Genomic DNA, 13,383 nt, shown 5'->3' with positions numbered 1-13,383 from the left:
ATTACATGTTTGTGAGGAAGGGTCCTCACCCTTCTGTTCACTGAACCAGCACACGCACTCTCCCTTCACAGGGCTCTTCCTCAGACTGCAGCATCTACACTGCTCACAGTAGTGAGTAGAATTGAGCTCCATTGACATATCATAACAAACCTCCTCATATGTTAGCTGAAGTGCTGAGATAGATCAACTAGTCTCAGGCTGCTGACAAAGAAATATAGCTCTGCAACTTCCTAAAGTCCTAAGTTGGTATCTGGTAACAGTGCTGAACTGTACCATATGGAAATACCAACCCTGAGCTTAGATTGTCTATATGAACATTGCATTACACAGCACAGACATACATTTGAACCCAACAGCATGGGGAGAAGTAACTATTACCGTTCACTGAGAAAGAATGAAGGTCATTCTTAAGTTCAGGCACACTTGCATCTCAGGGCAGTTTGAGAGCCAACAGTGGGCTGAAAGCACGAGTGCTTCACAGGGGGTCTTATTTTCATAGTATCAGTCAGGATTGGAAGGGACCACAAGGATCAGCTAGTTCCAACCCCCCTGCCATGGGCAGGGACACCCCACACTACAGCAGCCTGGCCAGAGCCTCAGCCAGCCTGGGCTTAAACACCTCCAGGGACGGTGCCCCAACCACCTCCCTGGACAACCCATTCCAGGGTTTCACCACTCTCACGGGGAAGAACCTCCTCCTCACATCCAGCCTGAATCTCCCCACCTCCAGCTTCATTCCATTCCCCCTAGTCCTATCACTACCTGAGATCCTGAGAAGTCCCTCCCCAGCCTTCTTGTAGGCCCCCTTCAGATACTGGAAGGCCACAATGAGGTCACCTGGGAGCCTTCTCTTCTCCAGACTGAACAGCCCCAACTCCTTCAGTCTGTCCTCACAGGAGAGGTGCTCCAGCCCTCTGATCATCCTCGTGGCCCTTCTCTGGACACCTTCCAGCACCTCCACATCCCTCTTGTAATAGGGGCTCCAGAACTGGACGCAGTACTGCAGGTGGGGTCTCACCAGAGCTGAGTAGAGGGGGAGGATCACCTCCTTTGACCTGCTGGCCACACTTCTCTTGATGCAGCCCAGGATCTGATTGGCTTTTTACAGAATGTCACAGCAGAAGGAATTAAGAGGAAAGAACATTTTCATCTCCTTTCTCTACTTCCCTCTCTTCCCATCAGCATCTCTGCTGCTGAAGAGCAGACCAGAAAAGTTGTAAAATTGTACTAGTTAATGAAGCTCATGCCTCACAGACCTTCAGCTGGCCTGTGCCCCTGCATACATAGTGTGCAGATCATTTCAAGACTTGTCACAAGCGAGAGAAGAGAGAGACCAAGTTAATTTAATAGAAGAAACATGAAGCATTCAGGATCCCAGCCCAGAACACACAACTTAGGACTAATTTTATTCCAAGGAACTTCCCCAAAATGTGGAATGCTCACTCCTCAGGCCCATATTGAAATCCTGAAAAGTCTCAATTGAAAAAATCCCTTTCAGTTGGTTTGAATAGGAGTGCTGTCATAGGCATGGGAAGCTTGCCAAAAGACTGCAAAGCAAATGTTAATAATAATTACCAGTTGGATTCTGGATAATTGTTCAGCAGAATGCAACAATAATCACTGTATGTAAGCTCATTTAAATGTTTCCCTCAACTGGGACCAAAAAAAAACAAAACCCCAATGACACAACCAGTGAAGAACTGTCAAAAGACACCAAATAGCCAGAACACTGTGGAAAACCAGTAAAGTTTATTGTTGTTGGGGATTTTTTCCCCTTTTAAGTACATTTAGAAAGATCTAAGTCTAGAATATGAAGTTGAAAAAATCAATAAATTGTAAATTAAGATAAGCTGGTGCAAGTTCAGAGAAAGCTGAAAAAAAGAACGTTGCCAGATGAAAAAGAAATTCGATTCTGGGAGGGTGGACAGAACCCAAAGCAGATTAGGTAAGAAGGACTTCCAGGGTATTACATCTAATTTCACAAACTGCAGTGACAAAATGGTATGAACTGAATGCAGAGAGATCTAGCTGAAGGCCCCATCACTGACCCACATGCTCCTACTTCTACAAACGATTACTGCAATGCATTTTGGAGCTATGCACTACAGATGTTTTAACTTACAAGGCTTGCAGATATACCTCACCATTTTGAAAATGTAATCCTCCACTTATTTCTGCCCAGTTTCGGCAACCCTTTGTCCTGATATTCCAAGAGTCATCAGTGGTTCCACACAGAGATATGTTAATAAATCATAACTGGCAACAGCTATAATGGCAAGGCAAAGAAACTGCAAAGTGAATAAAGGCTGGAGATCAATCATTTCAGCCAAGGCTATTTCACTGCAGAATAAGTTTCCAGAGAATACTGTATTAAAATCCACAACTTAATTATCTTTAGGACATACTGAGACCTTACTGACTCATAAAAACTTTCCTGCAATAACACAGGGTAAAACTCTGATTTGGATTTAATAAGAGAAGGGAAAGGGTGAAAGATTCTGACATTTGCTGTGATCATCATTCTATTGCTCTTTGAGCTGCAAACGGAGATAGTGTAACACCTTACAAGGAAGGGAGTGAAAAAAGAGAGGAATGTCACATGAAGAGTTACATGTGGAAATATCAGAATGACACTAGTGAATTAAGGGCTTTTGGAACCCCAAGAAATTAACCTTGATAGTAAAATGTATTAAAACAGCACCTTTCAAAATTGCTGGGAGCGCAGTGGTCCCTCTAGGTCGTCTCACTCTCCAGGTTCCATGACTCATAAGGATAGGTTATTCCTTCAGCTTTTGTAAGGAATCTAGCCTTTCTGGTGAAATCAAGAACTAGCCAGAGAGATGCTTAACTCTTATAATTCCCTTACAGAGACTGTGTATGTGGTTGTGGTAAGCCTCCCTCCCACAGGCACTAAAGGTAGTTAGGCTTCTGATTTCCCAGTTCAAGCGTGCAGAAGCAAAGAGGCAGTCATTATACCACCTGATGAATATGAAAGAAAAGTTTATAAGGAGGTTTTATTTCAACATGAGCAGTAACTGTACTATTTGTCTGAAGGGGAGGTGAGAGTCTGCAAGAAAGGTCTTCAGCAAACATAGTTCCAAGACACTTTCTGCAGCAGTTTTATGCCTCAGTGCTGTGCGCACCTAAATAAAGCAACCATCACTCCTGAATGGAAGACAAGGATCTTGTATCTGGTTTTGAACCCTTCCAGGGCTATATCTAAGCTATCAAACAGCAGTTATTTTTGCTGGAAGCAATTTCAAATTGAGAGGAAAAAAAAAATACAAAGAAAAAAACAGGAAAAAGCTGTTGAAAAGCACCAAAGAAAGCTGGGGCTCTAGAAAAAAAGTGCCAATGGTCCTGGCTGAGCTTTCTGTTCACTTCTCAATACATCAGGCCTGGAACAAGTTTCTCAGTGAAAAATTTCTCTAATTGGCTGGAAAGCATTTAAGGAAAAATCTTTTTAATTAAAAACAGAGAAACAAGAAGACATGAAAGCCATGGGGGTGGGGAGCAGCATATGTTGACCTTATGAAGCTTCACAGCAGAACTCTGCAGGGGCTGTTTAAACTGAGAAAGCACAGCTTTAATTAAAGAGTCCTGAGCAAAAGACAATTCAAAAGAGCAGGTCAGCTAGATTCCACGAGGTCAATTTAAGCTAAAGCAGAGGGAAAACAAGACTTCTGGTCATTTTGCTTTCCTCTGGGAGAAATCTGTTGTTAATTGAGCATTATACTCCGTGCTTCTCAATACAAAAGCTAGCTGTCCTCTAACCACTTCTGTGGGTGTTGCAGATCGTTGCTAATGTTGAAGGGAGGGAAGAAATGTTGCGTAGTCCACTCCAGTTTCTTGACACTGGATCAGATCCTAAAATAAGCCTTCCTCTGCAACACCCCAACATGTGGCATCTCACATATGCTTATGCACACTTGAAAATAAAGCTCTTCATCGTGCTAAACTTCTAAACCCGTGGGAAATGCTCTAAACCAGATTAAGCACGTCACCAAACCAAACTCCTATTTTGTTAAACAAACAAACCAATGGCTACTATCACATTTACTGAAGCTAGCCATCTTTCTTTGCTTTTTGGAGACCAAAAAAAAAAAGTCTCTGAACAAAAGGGAATTACAAAGGGCAATGCAACTAGAACCCATCAAGCAGCAGAGCGAACACAGAAAAACGTAGCATAAAAGCTGCTGCATCCCTCCACGGAGAACTACTTCCCAGCCATTCAAAAGGGCAGGGAATGAAGTAGACATGTAACATCTACATTCATTTCCTAAAAGAAACAGCAATGTCAGTGCACTTCAGTTAGTGTATACATGGCTCTGCACATACATTCAGTATTGCTTTTGTTCAGACAGCTTCCTCTCTCACTGGCCCTTCGAGAGCTCATGGCTAGATGCATCTGCTTGGGTGAGGAAGGTACTTGTTCCAAGACCAGGCATGGTTATCTCAAGACTGACAGACAAAGCAGTATATTTCCCTGCATTAAAGAGGAGCAACCAGATTAAGCCAGCAATTCATTCTCTTGTGGGATACTGTCTGCTCCTCTAAAATGCTAATTAAACACTCAGAAATGGAAAGGTGGTGTTTTCTTGCTTGTTTGGCCTTTCTTGGAGTTTGCATAAGCTTGGAAATTGCATTGTCTTACTTCTTTGATTTTCTTCTCCCTTGCTTCCCACCAGCCAGGGCACAAGCTTTGATGCAAGTTCTCATTTACTGTGTTGATCTATATCCTCGTGGAGCTGGTATTCACCAGGGATATCCTCCACAGATGGGCAAAACTAATAAAAAGCCACTACTCATTCCTAAACCAGAAATTCAAATCTGGAATGAAACTTAAAGCAAATGAGAGGGGAAAACAGCAGTAAACAAAGAAATAAATAAACCCAAGAGCAGTCTCACAGACCTGGAATTTAGGGAATGTAATACTTCTGACAAAAAAAAACCCAAACAACAAAAACCAGGACACCTTTGTAGCTCTTCACAGATGTAAAGACTGAAGCATGGAGCAATCCCTGACCAAAAATAAACCCAGGAGAGAAAAGTAAAACAGCAAAATCTTGTTGTAGAAGGTAAAGAGCATACTTCCAACCTTTTCTGCACACAGAAATGCTATAGAAATGAAATGGGCATGCAGTGAGTAACTCCAAATGCGTGACACAGGGCACCAAATGCAGACAGATGTCAGCTCAGGTCTCAAAAGCAATACACCAACGTCAATATGAGCTCTACTGCTTCTAATTTCAGAACCAATAGGTTCATCACTCCTCATTTCTCTACCTCCTTCCCCTGCAACAGCACAGGGGAATGGGGATTGCAGGCGGCTCATCACACATGATCTCTGCTGCTCCTTCCTCCTCACTTTCTTCCCTGCTCCAGTGTGGGGACTCTCCCACAGGAGACAGTCCTCCATGAACTTCTCCAGCATGAGTTCTTCCCACGGGCTACAGTTCTTCATGAACTGCCCAAGAATGGGTCCTTTCCACAGGGCGCAGCCCTTCAGAAACAGACTGGCCCAGCATGGCTCCACCATGTCACAAGCCCTGCCAGCAAATTTCCTCGAGCATGAGCTCCTCTCTCCATAAAGTCACAAGTTCTGCCACCAGTCTGCTCCAGTGGGGGCTTCTCACAAGATCACAGACTCCTTGGGGCATCCATCTGTTCCAGTGTGGGGTCCTCCATGGACTGCAGGTGGCCATCTGTTCCATCAGCTGCAGCAGGACAATCTGGCTCACCATGGTCTGCACCTCAGGCTGCAGGAGAATCTCTGCTCTAGCACCCAGAGCACTTCTTCCACTTACTTCTTCACTGACTTTGGTGTGTGCCCATTTCTTTTGCTCACATATTCTCATTCTTCTCCCCAGTTACAGCTGTTTCAAGGTTGTGGGTTTTTGCTTATTTTTGTTTCTGTCTTCAATACGTTATCACAAAGGTGCTGCTGACATCACCGGCCTTGGCCAGAGGCAAGTTTGTCTTGGAGCTGTCTGACATTGGGTCTGCTGAACACAGGGGAAGCTTCTAGCAGCTTCTCACAGAAACCATCCCTGCAGTGCCCCCTGCTACCAAAGCTTTGCCACACAAACCTGATACACTCCTGCATGGAATATGATCAAACTGTCACACTTGTATCATCCTTAAGTGAGACGCTGTAGCAACGAACTGTCAGTCATGAGTCTGTGCTTGCCTTTATAACTGTTTTGCAGGTGATATGTACATCTGGTCTTGTACCCTAGTGAGGTCATCACAAAGAAACAACTTAAAACTGATTTCTGGAACAATCCAATGAGGAGATGTACCACCAGCCACGCCTCTCAAGAAAGATCCAAGTTGAAAGTCTTACTTGCTTTGGGCATTATTGAGGCTGACTTTTTCGGTTGTTAAGAGACTCATTCAGTAGCTAGATGGCCAAAGATCTCAGTTCTGGTCACTGCTACTTGTAGCATGACATGATTCCCACCCACATCTTATCTAAGAACAATGTATCTCAAGCTGAAAAAAAAAAGGAAAGCCGGGTCTAGTCTCTGCTGACCTACGGTGATGACCATATTCCACTCACCATGTTGCAAAGGTTCAGCTTATAGTAAAGAGGTTTAGTTCTTAAGAAGCAATGAATGTCAGGTGGGGGTTGGTCTCTTCTCCCAGGCACCCAGCACCAGAACAAGAGGACACAGTCTCAAGCTGTGCCAGGGGACGTTTAGGCTGGAGGTGAGGAGAAAGTTCTTCCCAGAAAGATAGATTGGCCATTGGAATGTGCTGCCCAGGGAGGTGGGGGAGTCCCCATGCCTGGAGGTGTTCAAAAAAGGCTTGGATGTGGCACTTGGAGTCATGGTTTAGTTGTCAGGAGGTGTTGGGGGATAGGTTGGACTTGATGATCTCTCAGGTCTTTTCCAACCTTATTGATTCTATGATTCTATGTTCTGATCCCCCCTATGCACAAGTACAGCTGAAAAAAATCCCATAGCAAATAAAACTGACATGAATATGATCACGGTTCTACTCTGTAATTACTGTGAAATTGGGCTGAGTGGATGAAAATACTGACAGCAAGTTCTGCAAAGTGATGCATTTCTGGTTTTCAGTTAGTGTAAAAAGAAAATGGATGTAAATATACAGGTAAACATGCCATAGTGCTCAGAATAAAAAGTGCAGCCACCTGATCTTGAAATCAGAACAATGCTGAACTCTTCTAAGGCCACAGCCAGAGACAACAACATCCATCTGAGCTGTTCCTATGCTCCCCTTCCCCTTCAAAGAAACATAGCAACTACATTTTCTGCTACAACCTTTTCCATATTTATATAGAACTATTAAAAGAAAAGGAGGATATATTATGTAGTTAAAGCTTTTCAATTTCTTCTGAAAACTCCAGGTGCCCATCTCCTGGCTAAGGTCAGATGCTAGATAGATGGAGCCTGATGAAGACTTGCACTGCGAGTACAGCAATAGGTACTTGTCATCAGACAGCTTCTTCTCAATTTGTCAACAAGGTTTACCACTGACAGCTGCAGTTCTGGGGGATGACTTCTTCACTATCATCTCTGACTTGCTTGCAGAGCTATGCTCTAGGAGTGTGAGAGACTAATAAGTTTGTCTCTCTTGGTGTACTCAACAAAGATAAAAGCACTTGCTGTTTGCCCAGACAATATGTATTGGGCAGAGCCACTTAGGACTCCTGGAAGGTGAAAATTGCTCACTGGGCCACAGCTGGCCTACAACAATGACCCAGCCATTCACACCTTCAGGGCAAGATAATCTCCACCCATCAAGTAACCTGGGCAGGGTGATACAATGGTTTTTACCACCTGTTTCCTGATGTGTAAGGAATATGGGGGGCTTGTCTGGATGGAGACGGGGGAGACGGAGATTCCCCCCCGCCCCCATCCAAAATCTTGCCCAAACACACAGCAATACACAGAAAGATTTCCAGGGAAACGATACCTGGATATTTACCTAAGGATTATTTCCTGCCCCTGGAATTCCTGAGGGACAATACTTGAATACATACCTAAGGACTAAAAACTGTATAAAAGACTTGAGCAACTACTGGTTTGTGAGAGAAACAGAGGAGAAAAACGGGGAGAAAAACGGAGATGAAGGAAAACACAGGAGACGGGCCAGGCCGCTGAGAAGAGAAAGCCGGGACAATGCTGCTCCGGAGAAAAGAGGCTGCCCAGAGGACTGCAGCTCTTCTCCAGCCAAAGCCTCAGCACCCTTTCTCTACAGACCCGGGCTGCCCAGAGGACCCTCAGCACCGTTCCTGTACCAACCCAACATCTCCCCAGAGGACCACAGCTCTTCTCCAGCAAAAGCCTCAGCACCATTTCTCTACAGACCCAACATCTCCTGCAGCACCTTTCCTCCACAGACTTTAACTGTCTTGGGGGGGGATGAGGGGTGTGGTAATATAATTCCTTTCCTCTTCTCTCTCGCTTCTCTCTCTCCCTCTCTATTTTCTCCCTCTCCCCTTCTTATGTCCACTTTATTTATGTAATAAATAGTCTAGCTGTTGATACTTTGGCCTCGTTTGTGCCTCTAATTTCACAACACGGGAATGCTCTAAAAGAACTTGAGTCTCTTTCCCTCTCCGGACCGAGACAAGGAGTTCACACGCCATCTTTCGTGACTATGACCTGCCTCAAATCACGTATGTCCTCCCTACATACTGGTTAGACTGGTACCAGAGAATTTACCTGAAATCTGAGAAATATTGCCCCTGCACTAATGTAAATGATTTAGAACATCACTGTGAAGAAGGTGTTACAGACAGCATAGCTGGTTGCTTCAGCAGCTAATTCCAGATTTTGTCAGGTTTGCAATTGTCTAATTTCCACGGATCAAGAAACGCAAGGCTGTGAATAAGGACTTGCCGATTCTGCTCATCGTGAGCAGAAGTGGTGCAAAGCTCAGCCAGGTGAGGCCTTTTTTATACTTAAGAGATGGTTCTAGCCTTTGCTGCAAAAAGAAGTGAAGCTGAACAGACTGAAACACAGGAGGCTTGTAGTAAAGCAAAAAAGAACCCCCACCACAAAAATTCAATTTCATGCAGCGACATTCAGAGCATTGGCTTAGAATTCTAAATTAAAAACTAAAAGTTAACATAATTCTAGTTGCATGTAGTTACATGAGTTTATGTTGAACTCTGGCCAGTTCTGCAACACACCAGTATAAGAATAGCTAGGCAAGACAGCACAGGGCTGAATAGTTATTTTGACGTTGGAGCCTTTTGTTTGTGGGTAGGCCTTGGGAAGGGGTCACACATTTGTCAGTGGTCCCCCTTCCACAGCCATCAAGATCTTGCAACATCATCTACATGTGCCAGGACTAGCGTGGGTGGCAGCATCCACCACCCTACAGCCCCACACCACTAAATACCTCCTGCAGGGCTCCAAGTGAAAGCACTCAGTACCCCAACTTCCTAAAAATCTCACTGCCTACTTCCCTCAGGCTTCAGTCCCTACATTCTAACCATGTCCAGGTCTGCCACCCTGCTCACACCTGCCAAGCCCCGGAACTTTCTTTTTTTCTTTCTATTCATCCCCACAAACAGGCCCTGAAACATCTTCCCACCAATCCACTGTTGTTTGACGTGTTCTGTAACAGAAAGAGCAGTGGCAGTGAGGTGCTCCTACACTACTTCATGTTGCCAAGATTTTTAAACCATTGTACAGAGAGCTGTGATGGTGCCTCCCTATACTGGTTTGGGTGTCTGTGCTGCATGAATAGCCCAGCTAATGATTTTAAGGTAGCAGCAGATACTTGCCTCCATTTTTGCCCACTGTTCGGAAGCACCTCCAGAAGGTCCGAAGAAAAGAGGCCCTGTTGTGAGGGGTGGCTTGGACAAAGCTGAACTCGCGGAACAAGATGTGAGTCCCCTGACGCACGCTGTTGAAACTGCAAAGGTAAAGTCAAAACGACAGAAGGTTAGAAAGCTGAACTGATGTGAATGTTCTGGGGCCAGCTGGAACGGCAACAACAAAACCACTGGCAGTTACACTTTGTGAAACCAAATCTCCCAAACTTGTACCCGTCTGTTCTCTAGGGAGAAGGCTATTTGCAAGAACCACACATTGGAGCTTAATTATAGGAATTAGAGGTTTATGAAAGTAAAACTCATCCTAAAGAATCCCAGCAAGGGGTGTCCAAGAACCATTTATTTGAAACCTACCCATTGGAAAATGGCTGGGCAAGAGTAACTGTTGTTTACCTGACCAGAAGATGCCCTTTCTTTTAGGACTATTTGAACTTCGCTGCTATTCTCATCACAGTTTTCTGTGAAGCAAGTAGGGTAAAATAGCAAAGGAAAGGAGAAACAGCAAAGAAAAAGAGAAAGAGCAAAGGAAAGGAGAAACAGCAAAGAAAAAGAGAAAGAGCAAAGAAAAAGAGAAATAGCAAAGAAAAAGAGAAATAGCAAAGAAAAAGAGAAACAGCAAAGAAAAACAGCAAAGAAAAGGAGAAAGAGCAAAGAAAAGGAGAAAGAGCAAAGAAAAGGAGAAAGAGCAAAGAAAAGGAGAAAGAGCAAAGAAAAGGAGAAAGAGCAAAGAAAAGGAGAGAGCAAAGAAAAGGAGAAACAGCAAAGAAAAGGAGAAATAGCAAAGAAAAGGAGAAACAGCAAAGAAAAGAGAAACAGAAAAGAAAAGGAGAAATAGCAAAGAAAAGGAGAAACGGCAAAGAAAAGGAGAGACGGCAAAGAAAAGGAGAGATGGCAAAGAAAAGAAGAAACGGCAAAGAAAAGAGAAATAGCAAAGAAAAGGAGAAATAGCAAAGAAAAGGAGAGACAGCAAAGAAAAGGAGAGACAGCAAAGAAAAGGAGAGACAGCAAAGAAAAGGAGAGACAGCAAAGAAAAGGAGAAACAGCAAAGAAAAGGAGAAACAGCAAAGAAAAGGAGAAACAGCAAAGAAAAGAGAAATAGCAAAGAAAAGGAGAAATAGCAAAGAAAAGGAGAGACAGCAAAGAAAAGGAGAGACAGCAAAGAAGAGACAGCAAAGAAAAGGAGAAACAGCAAAGAAAAGAGAAATAGCAAAGAAAAGGAGAAACAGCAAAGAAAAGGAGAAACAGCAAAGAGAAACAGCAAAGAAAAGGAGAAACAGCAAAGAAAAGAGAAATAGCAAAGAAAAGGGAAATAGCAAAGAAAAGGAGAAACAGCAAAGAAAAGAGAAATAGCAAAGAAAAGGAGAAACAGGAAAGAAAAGGAGAAACAGGAAAGAAAAGGAGAAACAGCAAAGAAAAGGAGGAACAGCAAAGAAAAGGAGAGACAGCAAAGAAAAGGAGAGACAGCAAAGAAAAGGAGAGACAGCAAAGAAAAGGAGAGACAGCAAAGAAAAAAGAAATAGCAAAGAAAAGGAGAAACAGCAAAGAAAAGGAGAGACAGCAAAGAAAAGGAGAAACAGCAAAGAAAAGGAGAGACAGCAAAGAAAAGGAGAAACAGCAAAGAAAAGAGAAACGGCAAAGAAAAGGAGAAACAGCAAAGAAAAGGAGAAATAGCAAAGAAAAGGAGAAACAGCAAAAAAAAAGGAGAAACAGCAAAGAAAAGGAGAAACAGCAAAGAAAGGAGAAACAGCAAAGAAAAGAGAAACAGCAAAGAAAAGAAAACTGAATCTTCTTTAATAGAGGCTCAAAATTCCATTTCTAGGTTCCAGAAACTTGATTACACTGAATGCATAAAATCTTCTTCAGTTCTGAAGAGCAGACTGACACTTCCCTGAGTGATACTTTGCATTAATGCATTTTGCAAATAGTAGCTGGTCATTATGATGAAGAGTTAATTTGATATTCACATTCTGGTATTTTAGCACAAATTTCTCACATTTGAGTTGTGAGCACTTTAGGGCTAACTAATTATAGTAAACATTTGCCTTAAAAACGTTTCTCTGAAGTGCAAGAAGCTCTCCCTTGGGCATGGCAAAGCTCTACCGGCAAGAACAATGGAAATGCAAATACAAACATCGTATACCAAAAGGTATAGCGCCAGGAATGTCTCAAAGGTAGACTTCGTGCGTTTCACTCTGCATCAGGCAAGTGGGACAAAGCTTTCAAACACTCCAGGGAGATCATTAAAAACATTCACTTGGGACAGCAGATTAACTCTGCCGTAGAGGAGAGAATTAATGAAAAGGTGCAAGTTTACTTTCATCACAGCAGAACCTCTCCGTAGGTAGCACTGCCACGGCAGACAACATCCAGTGGTCAGTGTGAGCCTTCTCAGTCTGCAATTTTTTCATCTTCTCTTTAAATTTAAAGAGTTTACATCACTTTATCCTTCACAGTATAGAAAAGGGTCTCAGATTTGAAAGGGAATTACACCAGAATTAAGCAAAATCAAAACCTGATGGAATACCTTGGGGGTGTGCCGAGAAAAGAAAACTCCATTTTCCAAAATAAGAGTCCCAGTTTCTAGTTTGTCATGTGTTGGAAGCTGGATGCAGAACACTGTTTCTAGCCTTCCCACCCAGAAGGAAATGCAGTTCAAACAAATTAAGCACAATCACCTTGTGATTAAGAAATCCTCATGACCCCTGAAATCCTAGAGTTAGGAATATTCCTTCTGTAAGTATCATGGACAAATACATTATTTCGTGTTTATGAAACTTTAATCATGTACCAGGGCTGTGCAAACAAGAAGAAAGCACAGCCACTGTCCCCAGAGATTAAATTCAATAAATAAATCATGTGTCTGATCAAAAATATGCCAAAATTACAGGAAAAAGCCCCCATGACTACCGTTGTGAGTAAAGAGTATTCATTACAAAGTGCTGTAGTGCTCTGCTTTGGAGTGAATGAGTTCAGAGTAAGGGAAAGTGACTCGCAGAAAGTCCCACATGAGGCCTATGCCAAGCTGGAAATAGGATTTCAGATATTCTCATCCCAAACCACAGCCTGCATGACTTTCATGAGTTGTTTTTCATTTCTGATGGCCATTCTTTTGCTGATGATTTGACAGCTGATGAAGCGTGATACGAATGAAAAAGAAGAAACTTGGTGTAATAGGAGAAGGTAGCTCAGAAAGCTGACACAGGTAAGGTAGATGTTTGAGAAGAGAAAGAAGATGAAGGCACAGTGATACAATTAAATGCACCGTATCATGTTGCTCAGAGCAACTAACTACAGCACATGCAACTTCTGGAAGCAGTTCCCGGCATAACTGCAATGGAAAGATCCAGACATGAAGCTAAAATACTATTAATTCACAGCAGACAGCCCTACTATATTACTCCTTAGTTATCATAGGTGAAAAATCAAGTCACTTGCATTTTCAGCATGGGATGGCTCTCAACCTAGCAGGCAGAAGGGTATGATATAATTTGTTGTTGATTACTCAGTTAAAAGAGTGGGTGGATATGCTGGAACATCAGTCACACCTGGATGTGCTGACAGCCAAG

General features: G+C 43.0%; 1 protein-coding gene across 2 annotated transcripts in view; it reads right to left on the bottom strand.

Annotated features, from left to right (window-relative positions):
- The window catches only part of CSTPP1 (centriolar satellite-associated tubulin polyglutamylase complex regulator 1), a 116,472-nt gene that overhangs the window by 64,966 nt on the left and 38,123 nt on the right, over positions 1-13,383 (bottom strand). For both annotated transcript variants that reach the window (XM_068161544.1, XM_068161545.1), the window contains exon 3: positions 9,767-9,897. In XM_068161544.1, coding sequence (XP_068017645.1) covers positions 9,767-9,897 — 131 coding nt within the window. The remainder of the gene's footprint in view (positions 1-9,766; positions 9,898-13,383) is intronic.

This window comes from Melanerpes formicivorus, unplaced genomic scaffold (genome assembly GCF_026170545.1).
Source record: "Melanerpes formicivorus ecotype bairdi unplaced genomic scaffold, bMelFor1.0.p_v2 SCAF_58, whole genome shotgun sequence".
Lineage (NCBI taxonomy): Eukaryota > Metazoa > Chordata > Aves > Piciformes > Picidae > Melanerpes > Melanerpes formicivorus.
The sequence above is the reverse complement of the archived record's forward strand: the minus strand, read 5'-3'. Positions and strand labels throughout refer to the sequence as shown.